At 35.3% G+C, this 19,455-nt stretch overlaps 1 protein-coding gene across 3 annotated transcripts in view; it reads left to right on the forward strand.

Annotated features, from left to right (window-relative positions):
• Positions 1 to 19,455, forward strand: part of LOC131431207 (B-cell receptor CD22) — a 230,637-nt gene that overhangs the window by 117,079 nt on the left and 94,103 nt on the right. For all 3 annotated transcript variants that reach the window (XM_058596788.1, XM_058596786.1, XM_058596787.1), the window contains 2 exons: positions 13,560 to 13,892; positions 17,730 to 17,873. In XM_058596788.1, coding sequence (XP_058452771.1) covers positions 13,560 to 13,892; positions 17,730 to 17,873 — 477 coding nt within the window. The remainder of the gene's footprint in view (positions 1 to 13,559; positions 13,893 to 17,729; positions 17,874 to 19,455) is intronic.

A 19,455-nucleotide genomic window follows, 5' to 3' on the forward strand; every position in this document is an offset into this window, starting at 1 on the left:
TATTAAACCAACATCCATCTATATTAGTCTGGTCAATCTAAATTATTTTTCCTCTCATCAGAAAACACGACACGCCATGCTGTCTTCCACTTCCAGTATCCACGGACACACCTAAGCAGATTTCTCGTATGAGTGAGATTAGGCTTTGGTTTGCCTTGCAGCTTCGTACATTTAATGTCCGGTGATTCGTTTAAGATTCGAGCAATACACTTTCTCATATAGACAAATTGTTCGTGTAGTTTAGATATTGGAGAGACTCTCTTCTTTAAACAACCATAGGATTCCTCGTTCTTCTTCCGGCAGTGGGTACCCTTTACTTTTGCTTTTGTATATGAAATTGATACTATATGGGGAAATACTTTTGAACCTGAGTTATATAATATGCTCTGTGTGATTAAATTTTTATTATTGCTATTATTATTATAATTGTAGCGGCTGGAAAAATTTACTACACATCACGAAGCATGGAAGTCTGACGCATGTCTATTCAATTAAACTTCAATCTATTGGGATGCATCTGAAAATCTTCTGCGCATCTGCAAGAATCGGTTTTCGTTTTCGTTACCGCATGTATGAAATTGCACGCAGTACACTGTGTGCTTCATTCGTAGAGGCGGTCTTGTGTTTTCCTCTTCCGTACCAGCGCATATACGTAACGGTGCGCTATATGTGAATGTTTGAAATTTTTGACACTTATAACCCTGTAATTTTGGAACCGAAAGTCGGATCGGGATGATATCCAGAAATTCCGTATGGAATCATAAGACCTTTTAATGGAAACTAATTTTGCGAAAATATATCTAGCCATCGCTGACTAAAGTGAGTTCAATTCCAGAGTTTGAGAACAATATTCCAGGTGTATCCAGAACCGGGGTTTGTTATAACCGGAGTCCATTTACCTAGCCGTTAACTGACAAGGCATAACGATTGGAATTGATTTGAGAACAATTCCAATCGTTATGCCTTGTTGTTACCGCTTTGTATAACTGTTTTGAATTTTCAACACTCTTCATCCTGTAATTCCGGAACCGAAAGTCGGATCCAGATAAAATTCGAGAGTTTGTATGAGACCATGAGACCTTTCATTTGAACTTACGTTGTTTAAAATCTGTCCCGTCATCTTTGAGGGAAGTAATTCGAAATTTAAATTTTTACACTAATCACCCTGTACTTCCGGAACTTTAAGAGCATTGTATGAGACAATTGTACTTTCCATTTGATTCTAAATTTGTGAAAACCGGTTCAGCCATCCCTTAGAAAAGTTAGTGCATTTATTTTCATTTTTCTTACGCATATATCCCTATACATCTTCTGAGACCTACATATTCGAGCATAAAAAAATGATTGTGTTATTTAAACACAAGTTAAATGCTTTTCGATACACACACAGTTTACACGTCTGCTTGAGAAGTGGAGTATGTTTGACTTAGATTTAATTTTTTTTTGTAAAATTCGATCATTTTACGAATTACGTTCTTCTGAATTGTGTCATATATACTTCAAAATTCACATATTTATAGACGGACATAAAAGAAGCGTCGCGATTCACTTGCATTCACGATTAAAAGCATGTAGCGATAAGTCATATCATTAGCTTCACAGTTAATCTAGCTGAAGCTCACATCGATACAGGCGCAATATCTATTTTACATGTTAGTAGATGTAATATTGTGTCACCACCAAAGAAATTACGGCATGCTTGAATTCACGTCAAGCGTAAATTTAATTTTTTCTAAGAGTGTATCCATAATTTACGGTTCCTGTGAATTTAATATTTTTCTGCTGTGTATGGTTCAACGCAGTTTGCATGTTTACATTCACTACAAGCGGTTTCAGATACATTACTATTCTACAAAAGTACCCGGATTAAAAACATGTTCAACTCTAAACGAATGTCTATGACTGTTCCAGCTTTCAGTATATTTTACATGTGCCTAATGCAAATTACTTAAAGTCACATTACGTGACGAAACTTCGAAATTAGATGGAAAGCACACAAAATAATATAGATTTTCTGTTCCGTGCAGGAAAGACAGAAATCTGTGTGCGTCAACACGCAAAAAAATAGTTACTTAGTCCAAGAAGCAAAATTTGAGTAACTAAGAAGTTACTTTATTTACGCACCTTTCAATAACTTTTTAAGCGTGTATTAAAAAATTGCTGTGTACCAAAACAACAATGTTTCGTTGATAAGCGTGGCGTATGAAAGCAGTCTGAAACACCGAATCGGCTACTGAATTAGTTGGATGGTAATGGCCGATCAAGGGATACACAATATCGGATTAGTGTATCGTTAATATAAACGAAACCAGTCATAGATCCGTCCCTACGTTGTAGATTCTAACGATGTAAAGAGGACGACTAACATAATGACTTCGTTCCAATAATGCGCAGTAATATTTGCTGTTGATCATATTTGATCGTGGTAGTACACAGGAAGTGTGTTATGACAATCCCAGAAAACCGATGGCACGACCTTTACGATGCTCCCTGTGCCACTTTGAAGCACGTATGCCGGTTTAAGATCATTGACTCATACTGTTCTTTGCCGTGTAACAGTGTCATATTTTCATCAAGAGTTACCCATTTACGATCATAGTCTTACGCATCAGCATTGTCAAACACGCTTCCGAAGTGGGCTCGCTTACGTGTTTTTGGAGAGCTTGCGCGTCGCTTAGCGGCAGGATATTTTTTCATCTCCAGAATCTCACTCCTTTGATGACGTATGCTATCAATACTAGTGCTTGTCGCATCTGCTAGCTCGATTATGATATGGATTTAATATTTCCTATTCCTTCTTCATCTCTGTGAATAACTTGATATTACATCATACCGATCATACCGTTGTGTGCGATACAGAGCATTGTACTATCAAGAATCAGAAGTCTTTTTTTAAATCTCCTAAAACGGTAATAACATACTTTCAAAAACAGGCCAAAAGACTCGGAACGGTTCATCAGCTTAATTGGTATACAATACAATCTATCATATTACAAACCAAATATTCAGTCGTCCGGAAAAAATATTTGGTATTAACTATCATTTAAAGTGAATCAATGCTAGAAATAGAAATTAGCTTTTTCAACTGAAAAAAAGTTACAGACGTATAGAAACATAAATACCTCGAATATAGCAACTGCATCCATTCAACATCGACAACACGACAAAGTTTTCCCATAAACGTTATCATTAATATTTTTCTCCATTCGGTTCCAATTTGAAAATTTTCCCCAAGGGGTGCCTTTTTCGCAATACATGTGTATCGGTACTCGAGCATCGGAAATCAGGAACAACTCAATGGAAGAAAAATACTGCCAGCAATCCTTCGAAGCGGAAAAATAAAACATATTTCCCAAATGGCCACGAGGATAAAACGAAAAATGCCAGACAGTCAGCGAACTGAATGTCGAAAGCGTCAGTAATGTGAGAGAAATCATCTGATTTATGATCATCGAAATGGTACATTGCCATTTCACGGTGGGATAAGTTCCGCGAAATGATTTTGCACCCGCAGGGTGTTTTACTTTTTTGTGAAAGTTGGATTTTGTTTTATTACGAAAACTTTACAGCAAGAATGAGTGTCTCAGATTATACATATTAGCTTAATCTTAAGCAGTTTTTTACCCTTTATCTATAGAAAGAATATAGAAATGCTGTAAAAACAGATCGGACCCTCGAAGATCTTAGTGTTAAATATTAATCGACTCAGCTTGACGATTCCGGAAACAAACGTATCTGTAAGGATTTGTAGGAATAAAAGCAGAGTATGTACAAAAACAATGTTTTGAAGAAATCTATAGTAGTTTATCAATCGAGTAAAACACCAACTAGAGGTGACATTATGCAATCGAATCGACTTATTTGTGTTAGTTTTTGGCTTTCAGTAGATTAAATAATTGATATTGAAAAAACTAAAGTGTTCTCCAAGGTTAATTAGTAACAATACACTATATGTTACATTATAGTCATTAGGTTAAACAAATTATGAAACCATGAGAAACGGAAATTTCAGAAAAAGAAAATTTGCATATTAAAGTTATTAAAGAAATGAACAAGCTTATGAATTACAGTCTGTTAGAAAAGAAAGGAGGAGGGGTTTCAGACAGTAAAAATAAGAATCCCAAAATTTTCTTTTCTTGCAATTCTCATATAGGAAGGCTATGCAATCACTGTGAAAACCGACTTTTTAACAAAGGCCCAGAGAGCCAAATGTCATATAACATTCGACTAAGCTCAACGAATTGAGGAAATGACTGTGTATGTCCGTCCATGTGTGTGTGTATGTATGTAACAAGAATTTGCACTCACTTTTTTTGGAGAGGGCTGAACCGATTTTCACAAACTAAGATTCAAATAAAAGGTCTCATTGTGCTATAGCCTGTTATTGAATTTCATCCCGATCCGACTTCTGGTTCCGGAGATACAAGATGATATGCTCCAGAAAAGGGAAAAAAATGCACTCACTTTTTCCCGAGATGGCTGAACCAAGATTCGAATGAAAGGTCTCATATTTTCCTAAAAATGTCCAGAGAATTTTATTTGGATACGACTTCCGGAACGTGAATAAGTGATAAGTGGATATAGAACTATCAATTTCATGAGTATTTTTTCACGAACGATTGTCAAAAGCAGATAAAAATCCCATAAAACTGTCTAATAAATTCTTCTAGTTTGCAGAGCTTGTTAGTTTGTAGGTATAAAAACTTAATTCGGCAATACTGGATTTCGTTTAATTGGTTTTAACAGAAATAGAGCATGAGGAAGTAAGTCGAGGTTTAACTAGGTTCAAAACTGTTCCAATTTGTAGGTCATAATTGTTGCTGGAAATCGAACCAACTTCGGCTACTCCGGTCATCTAAATCCGGTTTCGAAAGAATTGTAAATAGTGATAAAAAACTGCAAAAATCGATTTTCACAAACTTATAGGTTCAAAGGAAAAGTCTTACAATTTCATACGGAATTCTTAAATTGATATTTTGTTATTTAAGCGAGGAATGACCCGAAGCGACGAAATAGCTTCCGTTGTTGCGGGAAGGAGGAATATGTCCCGACGAAAATTCTGCCGCATATGAATAGGTCATCATGAAATAAAAACATGCATGAACGCTTGTTCACAATTTGAAGGATATAGGTGAAAATTTACGGGTTCCGTCTATGCGGTAACATTTTTGTCCATTTTTTTAAACAATGATATTCATTATAGATGAGCTAAGACAAACCGACGACCACCATCGAAAAATGTTCCCCGCAAAAATACATTTGTCAAGGTTTACTCGTTTTGTCCCAAATGACAGATTTTGAAACTTTGTTCCTCTTTAAAATCTGCTTAAGAGGTATCGTGGTCATATACAAAATGTTGGTCTTTCATACACAGCCTTGATCAGATTTTAACAATCAGAGGTATTTATACCCAATTAAGTTGATTACAACCAGACCCTGTCAGCTTGGAGCGAAATCAATCTTCAGTTCAGCAACGCCATCGCACGGCATCACATTCAACATATCCTGTCAATTGTATGGGTGCGCAGCCCTGCTATTTTGGCGCGCATGAATTTGACATTTCTCTCCCCTGCTTCTATGTATGAGATTCGATGCAGACTTGCTTGGTGGCGACATGCTCGTAAAAAATGATGTTGCCAATGATTTGTTCGGAAAATGTGAGAGCTGGATATCTTGTTAATATGATGTCTTTGTTACAACTAACTCATCTCGATACCCTTGGTAAGCTGTAAAGAAGACCTAATTACAATCGGTGGAAGGAAGCGTATAGGATGAAAGAAAAATATGTATGAACTTGTCAGGCAAACAAATAAAATGTGTCTAGGCCAAAATGAGATATTACCATAATGCGCGAAACATCTTGCAAATAAAATGAAATTTGAATTTTGAATAGATTATTTAGTAATTTATACATCAAAATTGAACTTGGAAATTCGTTGATATATAGCCCAAAGCACCCTCTATGGCGGGCACCCGATTGGGCGTTTTAAGATCTTTATTTATCAAACATTTTTTTCAACACTCGAAATGTAATGAAATCTTTAAAGTCATATTCTCTGATACTCAATAACATTATTCTCTGCATAACTGAAGAAAAATACATACATTCTGTCAATTTTATGATAAAACATCTTGCAACAGAAAATATACATTGTTGTCGCAAAAATGAGAATATTTATTTCTCGTTTAAAGTAATCAATTATTTTTGGCGAAATTTGGATGGAGGTCATTTGAATACGATATAACACGAGTGACCCAAGGCTGCCAACTCTCCACTACGCCTTAAAGAGACAACCCAGTTTTGTTTCAATTTATACTAAATCCATTTCTGGTACATTCAGAGCTTTAATTTTATCAGATTATAGAATATAAAGAGGAAAACTTCAAACTTTCTTGTAATTTTTGGAAAAAAAGCCGTGTCTAAAAAAACGATGAATAATAAAAAATAAAAACCAAGGCAGTACTATTTTCATGCTGCTCAAATCTGATCAAGGAAACATTCAATTCCAGATTAAATAGAATAATATCAGTTGACTCCACAAAATAACAAGCAAATTATAACAGCATTAGCTTCGTGACGTTCAGCTTTCCTGGAAAAAGAAAACATTTCCTTATTAATTCCAAAAGCCTCCCCCTTGATAGATGTTGAGGCCATCATCAGCATCAGCAAAAACAAATCGCTTATTATCATTACCACTGCGTTTATCTCCTCCTGAGTCATCATTCCATTAACGCATCTATATCTGTTTACTAACAACTTCATTGCGAAAATTAAATCTGACGGAAATCTTGCACAGCAAAAAAGATACTTCCTCCGATACGGAAAACGAAGGCATTTTTCTTTCCTTGATGATGTAGTCTTCTCACTGGAGATGTTTTCGCGTAAGAAGCACTTTGTCACGACCGAGTATAAATAGCTGTGAGTCTAGGGAGTAATGAAAAAATAGCAAGAACCCCTAGAAAAATGTGCCACGAGACCAAAGTGCTTTGGGTCTGTTTAATATCATCTCTCGGTCGTTTGACTACATGATATCAAATGCTACAGTACCGCAGGACTACGAGAATGCTACATTTTTTGTAATAGTTTATATGTTTGATCGCCGCCAATGGTCCAAAGGTATATAAAATATAAAAGACGATATTTGGGTGGGCAAATAAATTCTGCCCTCAAAGATAATTCGTATTGTTGTGCCATATTTGAATAAGCTCAGATTAAAGACAATTTTCGCACACTTTCAATTTTTTAACGAAAATATTGGCAGAACTAAATCAACCTCATCACATTGAAAAAAGACATGGAAGCAGTGTTTAAATTCGGGGAAGTGTTTCAATTTTCCTAGATGTCTGAAAGATGTATTGCTTGAAATAAAAAGATTTGAAATATTTTGTGTTATGCTTCGGAAATTTGCTACACTTTGAAGATATAGAATTCACTTCATTTCATGGACGCTTATTTAATTATTTTCATTGTTAAAGACCACAATATTCGATTTTACTTGAGAAAACTATATTAAACAACCATCTTCTTTGAAGTTCTACATCCTACAAGCAGTAGACGAAAAACCTATCTGTGCAGAATACGAGGGAAAATTACAGATCCCTAAATGGATGGAATTTGATGCACAAATCAATCTTTAAAGATGGCCAACGAAACAAAACTATTTCTCAATCACTGATTTTTAATATTAATATAAGTATCGAAATAAAAACAGGTACTTATGATACTGTGTAAAAAATTGAAGTTTACTACCAACAATGATTAACGTAACTCTGATTCGTAATAGTCATAGACGACTTTCATATTAGTTTTACGTTTCGTCTTTGACTCATCAGTGCAGAGCAGTTCAAATTGAACTGCTTAGTGCTAAACTCGGCAAAAAACACGTTTTCGTTCGGCACGTCAGAAAAGACATTGCACTCCGTTGCAAAACAAAAAGTGTTCTGTAAGTAGCAGAAACTTTACGTCTGCTTAGCGGTTCAAATTTAACTGCCGAGTTTAGCACTAAGCAGTTCAATTTGAACTGCTCTGCACTGATGAGTCAAAGACGAAACGTAAAACTAATAAAAACGGTTATGTGCCCTAGCACAAAATTTGACTAACCCCTAATTTTCATATGATATGAGCGTAATATTACTACTGACAGGGTTTTCATACACAAATTAACCCGTTTCTCTAATACAGATCAGCGAGTTATTTTTGGTATTCATTGTAACATTGTCTGGCACATATGTTTAAATTGCATGCGGATAGTAAAATTAATTTTTTTAGCACTAACCATCATGCGTTTCCTTCTAATAGAACTTCAATGGATACGCATGGTTGCTTGTTAGTTTTTTATAAGGTGAAATCCAACATTGTGATAGACCATCTTTTTTAATTAAAAAATATGCACAGTTTAAAGCGCCCATGAATTGTCTAGCAATACTCTCTTTCTGGCAGATCTTTCATACTTACTTGACTGTTACTTTGGTGAGATTTTTGCATTACAAATAGTTGTGTATGATTCAAAAAAGATTATATGACTGACTTTGGGCTTAAAAGCATACTGTTATTTACTCTTTTGCCACGTGTAGCAATCTGGCAGGTAACCAATAAAAATATTACAAGTAAAGGTCAGAGTTATTCTGCTAAGTATTGTAAAAATCAAATACAAGAAAAGAAATGAAAGATTGGCGGTTTATGCTTAATTTCTTAATTCATCCGAAGTAAATATTACACTGAAGTTTTATTACTAGCTTGTCCCTGGTTGTCGACTCAATGCATAGAAATATGGATCGGCTGCGAAGTCTACGGAAACAGAATATATTATTAAAAATAAAAATATGTATGAATATATTATTTTAAATAAAAACCGAAACAAGACAAAAAACATATTCAACGAAGCTTAACATAAAAATCCAAGAGGACGTAATTTGAAATACGTAAATTTGCAATTTACAAACTTTATTTCAATATGGAAATTTTTCCTTCAGTGCTATCGATTATGACTAGAATACATTTTACACGCTTCAACGCCTTTCGAATTGAAAGTAATTTAAATATAAAAAAGCCCATTATGACAGTTTCAGTTGTATAACCCATTGAATATAAATTATACTGAAAACAAAGAAGAGATCAGTCTAAATTATTGAAATTGAGATGTAACTTTTTCTCCTACCTACCATCGCTATAATCAATGATTCATTCTCTTCAAAATTGCTACCCGCACCCAGGCACTGATCTTCGTTCCGACCTTATCACTGTTGAATTAACCGAAAAGAAAATTTTCCTTCTTATGCATCACTGAACCGAGGAAAGCTATGGTTCGTCAAACAGTCTACAGGGAACTGGAGCACTGCCACAGTCACTTCCGTCCGATGAGTGTCTGCTTGACGGTTTCTAGCCATAATATTTCGTCATCACCTAACAAGTGGAAATATTTGCTTAACTTTAATTTAATCTCATTTTTCATTATTCGACCGAGGCGTTTTTATCGCTATTCTGATTGCCAGCAGGGAAATCCAAGAAAACGGCAGAAGTGCGATGTAGAAGAAATGTGAAGAATGACAATTTTGCTAACTGAAAGCATTATTGTGAAATCGTGAAGAAAAATAATATCAGCGTGAATTTTCAATTATCAGAAGCTCCGCTTTGAGCCTTCACGAAATTATGTTTGATCACTGGCGCACTCTGTCACTACACACTAAATTACTGTTACAGTTGATGATTCATTTTTTACTGACAAAATCACGCAAATTTTGAAGAACAATTGAAATTTAAAAATATATTTATTGTTCCAATCCTTAAGTTTGATACTGCGGTAGAAAAGGTTTTTTTAACTTCTCAATAATAATTTATAGTATTATCCGTTACCAGCCATTCCCATCGGATAATTCCTTTAGGGGGTGAACTCTATGGAACGGTAGAAAATGTGATCCATTTTCGTTAGTTTACTGTACAGAAATCGAAGGAGACCGAAAAATTCCCTTTAAACCATAGCTTTAGATGTACGTTTGAGGATAAGAAAAAGCATCAAAGCTTATGTGCTTCAAAGGCATGGCACAGTGCGAGTAAATTTAAAGAACAATATCTCCGAAACATTCAATGTACGACTTTGAATTTATATTCTCAGATATCGTCAATCGATAGAGTTTCCATAGAGATCATCCCCTCCCGGCCTTAAACCTTCAATAATTCAGTTACTGAAATCAACCTTCTTGAAAAAATTTTCCACCGAATTGTCCAGTGACATTGACTAATTTGGAAATCCTGATACTAATTAACGTTTTTTTAGTCCAGTAACTGTTCACAATATTTTCGTAAGATTGGCCGTAGCAGAATTGACCAATAACTCATTGACTAACCGTGCGAATAATTACTAAACACAGAAAGAAAAGTTTGATGTGCATGAATGTTACAGAAAGAGAAATGTCGCATTTAAAAATGGAAAAGTAAAACTTCATTATGCTTGGAGAGATTGATAGGGCAAACTAAATCGTTGCCACATCAGTAGATGAGATAAGCGAATATAAGGAACCTTGTATGTAAACACTCAGAAATTATCTATTAGTTACTAATTAGTACTACTTGTAAGCGATATCTAACTTACTCTTCAATTTAATTTTTATAACATTTCTTTCCTCGAGTAACTGGAGAATACTTTTGCTGGACACAAAAAGCTCTCGGTCGGTATAATGTAACATTTCATTAGATTTCACTTCAAGTTTGAAAATACTGAATAATTGATAAGTTCGAATAAAATGTTACTGACAAAATTCTGATTGATATAACACATCTTAGAAATAAACGGCTGGTTTTAATGTGGTGCATTCATATTTGAACCAAAACTGTCGAGATTCGCTAACGCTTGATTGGACAGAAACTAAGATAATAAAGTGTAGTGAACATTAGGACGCTTTAGAAATGAACAATTGCGACAAACAAAAGCAGCTTCTTTTGCCTTCGCAACAAAATTTAATCTACATCGATTTGAAGCGCTGTAAAATTAAAACCTATAGCAAACGAAATCGAAATATTGTTTGCAGAACAAATACACCTTAACGTGAAAGGTGTATTAAAGATACAAATGAACAAAACTTATAGCTAAGTCCTTACTCAGTTTACATGTAAACGGGATTGTTCAAATAGGGCAACCATTACCCCCTAGCAATTCAATTTAAACCGCTGAGCAGACGTAAAGTTTACACTACTTATATTGTCTCGAACGTAGGCCAGTGACAAATGTTTCGATGTCTCGAACGTAAACGAGTGATGACTGACTGGTCGCTGTAGAATGTGTTCATTTAAGGTTTTTTGAACGAACCGACTTTTAGTACATATTTTTTTCAGTTTCACCGCGTCTTCATTGCATCTGTTTAGAAGGCGACATGTTTTTCCGTAAACCGATTACTCTGTGAGCCAAAAACCTCAAATGCTCACATAATAAATCTCGACGTTTCATGAAATTCTAAGACGTTTGACGTCAAAAAAAATCGATTTCGGAAACCCCATGTACTCTCCCCTATGGTAATTTTTCAAGAAAATTTCCAAACCTTAACCGCCGGGTAGCACCCTTTACCTATGTCCTATTTAGATCAAATTTTGCATGGGGAATTTTTTTCGAAGTGCTTAAACTTTTGAACAATAGCGCTTAACGAAATTAGAGTTGGTCCCAAAATATTGGCACCCTTATATACATTAGAGCGATGAAAAACAACGTGTTTTGTCGGTTACGTCACTTATACCAACATATCTCCGGAACCAGAAGTCACAGCCATTTGATATTTGAACTTGATCAATGGCTCAATAGTAGCTTTAAAACAAGTCTTAGTTTGTTAAAATCGGTTCAGCCATCTCTGAGAAAATTGACGGTAAAAATATCTTCGAAAAATGCACACACATACACACACAGACATTTTCCGATCTCGTCGAACTGAGTCGAATGGTATATAACACTATGGATCTCCGAGGCTCCGTTCGAAAGTCGGTCTTTCCAGCAATTCTAATACCTTCCTATACTGCCCATACTTGCATATCAGTCCCATATGGAAAATTGGCATGTCGAGAAAAAGACGATTAAAATTTTATTTTCGGTTTTTTTATTTTATTGTGCTACCTAATGCTAAATCATGGTATTATTGCATGATATATCGGTAAAAACAATAACAGCAACAACGACGATGTAAAAATGTACGAAGATAGGATCTGTGGACCAATTACCCGTTAATTCCCGCAGAGCAGTTGTAAAAATGCGAGATGTAGTAAATGCATATTATTTTGATTTTATCACTGTACAATGGGTTATGATAAATTCAGCTCTTAGGATATTGTGCCGTGTCAAATACATGAATGAATAATAAACTAAACCCAAATTTTAAACAGTTCAATCAATCGTCATACTACTTTATTTCAAATGTGTACGAGAGTATCTTTAGATCGATCCTTATTAAGAACCGACATAGAACACGCGAGCCCAGAACATATACTCTGTTCGCCTTGATTTGTATATGTCTTGTATCCGACGAAATTGTATCAATAACCCAAATTTATACAATTATTTCTATGCGCTTACTAGTGTTACGAATTTCAATATTTAGACTTCTCTTCGCCAGGTTTGTGTACAAGTGCTGCAGTTATTTTTACGGCATAAAGTTCATGTTGTGAATCTGTAACATAATGATTTGTGGTCGCTCTATGGTTCTACCAATTGCGATTTCGGTTGAAGGGATATACTTTTGCTCATTATAAATCGAGTTCATCTTATTTAAATCAATAGAAATGTATCTTAAGCACTCATGATTTACCCTGGGGCAGAGGTTGGTTTCTCAGGCGAAAGTGACATGGCATTGATTTTCATCCAAACTCGCATGACCCTCACGCGCATGCGAATTAATCACAATTGATCAAAGTAAACCAGTTAGAGATTCAAATCGTTTTAAAGCGCTTTGTGTGAAACTTGCTGTCTATAAGCAACCTTCCTCTGGCATGTTTCGTGTGAGACTGAAGATTTATAAATAATTTCGCCAATATTTCTAGACTCGCGTGCTTCCACAGTTACGCTTTCGCATTGAATGACCAATCAGAGTGATGCTCCCCAGCTGATAAAACGCTTACTCCTTCAAAAGCATCGTCTTCGTTAGGGACGCATAGTGTCTTAGATTTTTAGCAGGACACTGCTCACTATTAATCGTAATATAAATAATATAATATAAAATAAATGCCTTGATGCATTCAAATCGATAAGTTGAAAAATTTCCAATCAAAAGATGAAATAATATTAGTAATATGATACCAAATTCTCTGAGCTGCAAGTGTCGAAACCTGATCACATTTGTACATGTATTTTTCCTTAAAATTTCAAATTGCACTCCTATATAAAACAGAGATGTGTTCTGCATAAAAAATGATAAGTTATAAAAAAAACTCTGAATATGCTTCGAATATCGAAACAATATCGAATATGAAAACAATATTCATAACATTAATAGGTGTTTCATTGCATTCACAAAAGTGTCAAAACAAACCTGTACATTTTCCAATGTTCCGAAATACTAACATATTAATGTTTCATTCTTTTCAGATTCCGAAAGTCTGCAGCGATTTGCTGAGCAGCCAAAATACAGTGAAGTCAATCCTGGCCAAGATGCTCTACTGGTGTGCAAAGTAATTGACAAACGGGGCGTATGCTCGTGGCAAAAAGACAACAAACCGGTAGGAATTTATCCGAAAAAGTATGAATGGGCGAGCCAGTACGGGATCGGCCAAACAACACATGTAGGCGGTGACTGTTCTCTGTGGGTTCGCGCCGCTCAGCTCGAATTCGACGATGGGCTGTGGGAGTGTCAGGTCACAGCTAGTGATTTCACGACACAAGATGCACTTACAAGTCAACCAGTGCGATTAGTGGTTAGAGGTAGGTACTTATAACTAGTGTGTAGTTACTTATTGAAATCCAAAACGGCTCTACTACCTATTCCGCGACTGTGATAAGAGAAACTTTCCACGACTAGTTAGCAATGAAACTAAGACAGGCAACGACACGGAGAACCCTCCGATCATAAAATTGCGATATCGCAGTTTTTGATTTTTGCGATAGTTAATTTAACTAATTTCTTTTTGATTCAACCAATATGGTTTTTGATTTGCATATATTCAAGTAGTTGAAAAATATGTTGTTTTGAATGCTGTCAAATGTCGGAGACAGTTGAAAGCAAAACAATAATCGCAATGCAAAATCAACAACTTTTTAGTTGAACTCTGTTCGCGCCGCTTCAAAATGTCAATAAAAACAATATCGATGGTTAAAGCGTTTGGTGAAATTGTGTTCATTCGATTTGAGAATTTTATGATAACAAGTGTTTATCCAACAGCGGTGTTGTGATAAAGTTAACCTTGTTTAAGATGAAAAAGATTTGGTGACAAATTAGAAAATCTCTATGAATAATCATCTCGTAATCTTTCAGGTATGCGCAAAATTTTATGCTTCAAATTCGATCATTATTTACTTCCAGCAGACTGTTTTACTTCCAGCTGTTTGATACCGATGATGATGTTCATGCATTAGCAATAAAACGCTTTTTGACATGAATTTAGTTTATAAAAGTAACAGGAGCGAAGGATTTCAAACACACAGAACGCGCTGGATGGAGCGTTTGAATTGCCGTCGCAAAATTTCAATTCCCAGCGGTTGATGCACCCAAGCTCTTATAAATTGACTAAAATTATCAGTGCATAACATTAACTAAAACAAATAAAACCGATTTATTTTTCAACTAACAGAATTTTGTTTCAATAACAACACCAGTTATTTCAACTAAAATATTTGTTGAAATTGAAAGGTATGTGTCCTCACTAATTGACAGCTTTTTTTTCAAGCATTTAAATTAGTTGTTTCAACCATCATTTCTGCTAATCGAAAAACAAAAGTGACAGTTTAGTTAAAACAACAATCGATTAGTTGTACCAAATTTTAACCAATCGAATTCAGAAAATCAACTAATATTCTGGTTGAAATGGGATCGCGGGTGGTTCCGTGGACTGCGATAGTAGTTTAATTTGTCATAGGATTATTATACCAAAGCTTCATAGGCGAAATTTTAATTCTGTTTTGAAAGACTCCGTAAACGATTCTTGATATACGAATGTGCAGCATAAATGCGATTCCATGAGTTATAACACCCAGTTCCGTGCCTTACTGTATGAACCAATGATCGATTTCCGCTTACCTTATCAATAAGATGTTTTAAAATTTGATTTGGTTTTATCAAAACTTTAAAAAATTATAATTCTGCGATAAATTTTGTTGGTGCAATAAAAACAACGCGTTCTGTCGGTTACGTCACTTATACCATGGTATCTCCGGAACCAGAAGAGACAGCTATTTGATCTTCGAACTTGATCCACAATGTAATAGTAGCTTCCAAACGAGGCTAGACTTGTTAAAATCGTTTCAGAAATCTCTGAGAAAATTGAGCGGTAAAAAACAACGCGTTTTGTCGGGTACGTCACTTATACCAGCATATCTCCTAAACCAGAAGTGTCAACCGTTTGATCTTCGAACTTGAACAATGGAGAAAATTGAGCGGTTAAAAAATCTCAAACATCATCATCTCATCATACATTTTACGATCTCGTCGAGCTGAATCGAATGGCATATAGCACTGTGTGTCTCCGGGCTCCCTTCGAAATCTGTTTTTTTCTGCAATCCTATTACCTTTCTATAGAGAATCCGGCGGAAAAAATATCCAAGAATAGATCTGTTGGGTTTCTGCTTCCATGTAGTAAAAGTAGACCATTGCAGGAGCGACTCTTTTTCTACTTTTGATTATCAAATTTTTTCAATGTTTTATATCCGAAGACTCTTAACTAAACTTCGTTCAATCAATAATTAATGTTTATTCTTAGTCTTTCGAAGAAATTTTTTCTTATCCACATGTTCCAGTTTGTTTCATCTCGAAAAATTATTTTTCTCATTTTATGTTATTTCTTGTCATTTAAAACGATTTGAATGATACAAATAATCCCTCGCGAAAGATCCATTTTACCATAATGTGAATCTGCCATACTCGTTTGTTGAATAAATAACAGAAAAATACTTGACATGTTTCACTACTGATAACAGGTAGTAAATTATAAGTTAGGTAATCTTTGAAACACAATTTTTCTCGGTAATTGGCAATCCAAAACAAATCATCCATCTGTGATATATAATATTAGTTTAGTTGAAATAGTAGATAATCCATACGCTCGTGAATCTTGTAAACCTTTGTCTAATAACCTATGAATCAGTTTTATCGCATAAATCATATTCACTCATTTCTACTGCTGTTTTCAATTATAAAATATGTTGGTAGTCTCTCAGTCAGTTTTAGAAAAAAAGTACTTTCAGTCCAGAACATACTAAATCGCGCCCGAATATTTTCTTTACTGAAATTTATACTAACAAACATCCTCCATTCGTAACACTTGTGAAGTGCGCAATAATACGGCCTCTAGTAACAAAAAAATGTAGGAATAGCATCCCTTCCTTTTCCCTACCCGATGTACAGTCGGACCTGACCTGCGCCGGTACTGATCATTCAACTCTGGGGTTACCAAAGAATGTATATTGAGAGAAGGTTTGCCCAGCCCTGGATCGATTACCTAGAAATTCTCTGTACCGATAGGTAACGGAGTGGAGGTTTGGTCGGTCAAGCTCAAGCTCCATTTCAAAGTTTTCTAACAATTAATAGAAATAGTTTAGATAAGAGTTATTGATCGGGATTTACACAGTTTCATTCAAATCGGAGTCGACCAACGATTTCTAGTATGTGCGACTCCGGAAATTGGTAGAAAATCATTAGATTTTACATAAGGGAATGCAGGGGAAAATGAGTACACTTATGATTAACGATTTTTTCACATATTGCAGAATTAAGTTTTATTATAAAAAAGATCGATAAATTAGTAATAAAAATTTCAATGAGAACCTAATGTCGATAATCTGTCAATATGTAAACAAAAATATTCAATTATCGTAGTTTTGCCCAAAGATGGGGGCCGTCCAAAATTACTTCAGGCTATTTTCTCAACAAAGTTCACACTGTCTATGGCAGATGACGTAGTGAATACGGGAGCTATCGACAATTCACTGCTTCACTCCGCTCCTCACTGTGATCCGCATTCCCCTATGTGAAATAAAATGTCTAGCTACCAATTTCCGGAATTACTCATAGTGGAAATCGTAGGTCGAAAATTTTACCATTGCGCAAATAATACCAGACAAATTAATATCATTTATCCAGTTCTTCCAAATGTTTCTCCCTAAATTAAAGCATAATTGCATCGATAACTGAATTAAAATTGGTTGTCTGACGAAAGTTTTCATTTGGTTCATCAACATCATGTATAATCTTCGATAAAACTCGTTTCGTTAATAATAAAAAGGTTGAATTCAACATTCATTTCCATTAGTACATTCAAGCAAATTAGAGTTTGTGTATGTATGAATAGGATACATACAAATATCATTAATAATTTTGGTCTGGATTTCGTTTGTATGCCATCATAAAGTATATTGATCTGTTGTTTCATCGTTATACAATTATTTTGAATTGCCGGCTTTCAACTTTATTGACAGCTGCACACAGAATTTCGATCCAATATTTACTGATTTGCATATATATCTACGTTTCCCAAAAATTCAGAATTCGGTGGATAAACCAATTCGCATTGCAGAAAAAACAAATTCTAACATCATTTTTATTTACAGTTCCACCACAACGACCCAGACTGGAGCATGAAGGTGTTCACGTTCCTCCAGGGCACAACGTTACCGTAGACTCCGGTGCAATGGCCACCGTTAAATGTGTCTCGCACTATGGAAATCCTCCAGCACAGCTGAAGTGGTTTTTAGGTAAGCATTTTATCCGATTAAATCTAGCACTCTTAACATCCGTATCCGAAATTTTCCTGCCTGCTTTTTCCCGGTGGATCCAAACAAATGTGAATATTTACAGGAGTGTCGAATAACGGGTATTCCATTGCACAACTATGTCTTTTTCTTTTTTTTATACGCTCTATCAGTTTCCTTTTTCCCTACCACGACGAACGTTTATACAGAGATTTTTCGAAGCTCAGGAGTTTTCCAAATTTGCCGCATCACGTAGAGTGTGTATTCGTAAATAAGCTTAAAACATAAATCGCTTGCGCCAAAAACTCACTCCAACTTTATTTAGCTAGACTCTGAGTTCGTTTCGGCAATATGCAAATTACACTTATGAAATAATGCACAAAAAGTTCGTTTGCGTTTCAGAACGAAAGAGCACACAATACATTAGTGTACTCTATATAACTTATACTCTCACTTGCACACCCACTCAATGCTGTCAGGTTCGAAGAAAGATGCAAAAACATAGCTGAATTTAATTTAAACCCACATATTTTCCAACATTTCATCAGACCTATCCACCAGCTTCCTTTTGCTCACATTCCATCGGAAGGATACTACAGAGGCTTTCTGTTTTACGAAATTCAGTCCAGATTGATGCTGTATGCGCTGTGTTTATCGCCCTATTGCTAGAAGAACTAGCAAAAAAAAAAACAAAATTAAATTTTCAGCAGCTACCAAAAAAATTATCTCAATCCGACACTGCCACCACTCAGCAGAATCAGATGCACTTAAATATAAAAAACATAACGAAAACCGCCGGATATAGGAGTGAGAAACATCAGCAGTTAAGTTCAGTGAAAAAGCAGTTTACCTCTTTGAAAGCCGATGCAATGCTGCCCAAAAGGGAAATAATATATAAAGGGAAATTTCGAAGGAAAAAGGCTACACTAGAGTATTCACCAAAAAATCCGTCGATGATACCCACTCTTAGAAAATTAAAATGCAAATTAATAAAACCTTCATAAAAATCTGTTTTAATCCACCTAGTGGTGTAATGATGCCTTTCTCATATATAATACTGTGGTATTCTATTCAAAATGTTTCTCTTCGATTTTTGAAAGAAACCAAGGGATTGTTTGCGCATTAACTATTATAACATAAAGAATGAAACAGTTCTCTGATCGGTTAGGCCATCCATTAGAAAACGAAGTGAGTTCACTATTATATGTACTTCTAGCACCGGAACCTGAGAACCGGTATAATCGAAGTCGGTTCGTACGGCCACCAACTAACATGACGTACAAACTCTGTACTAGATTTTATTCAATTTTGAATATTTTATACAATTTTGCCATCGCACTCTAAATGACATATTAAATGTTTGTTGTATCCGAAAATATGCAGTAATTTTTGGTAGGACCATAAGACCTTTCATTTGACCCTAAGATTGGGAATAACGGTTTTGATTCCATTTTACAACATTTTTTACGGTTTTTGTTCCGCCAGTTTAAGTGACAGTGTACAATATTTAACACCCTAACCTGAAACTCCGGAACCGGAAGTCGGATTCAGATGAATTTCAGGAATTCTGTATGGGACCGTTAGA

Source organism: Malaya genurostris, chromosome 2 (genome assembly GCF_030247185.1).
Source record: "Malaya genurostris strain Urasoe2022 chromosome 2, Malgen_1.1, whole genome shotgun sequence".
Lineage (NCBI taxonomy): Eukaryota > Metazoa > Arthropoda > Insecta > Diptera > Culicidae > Malaya > Malaya genurostris.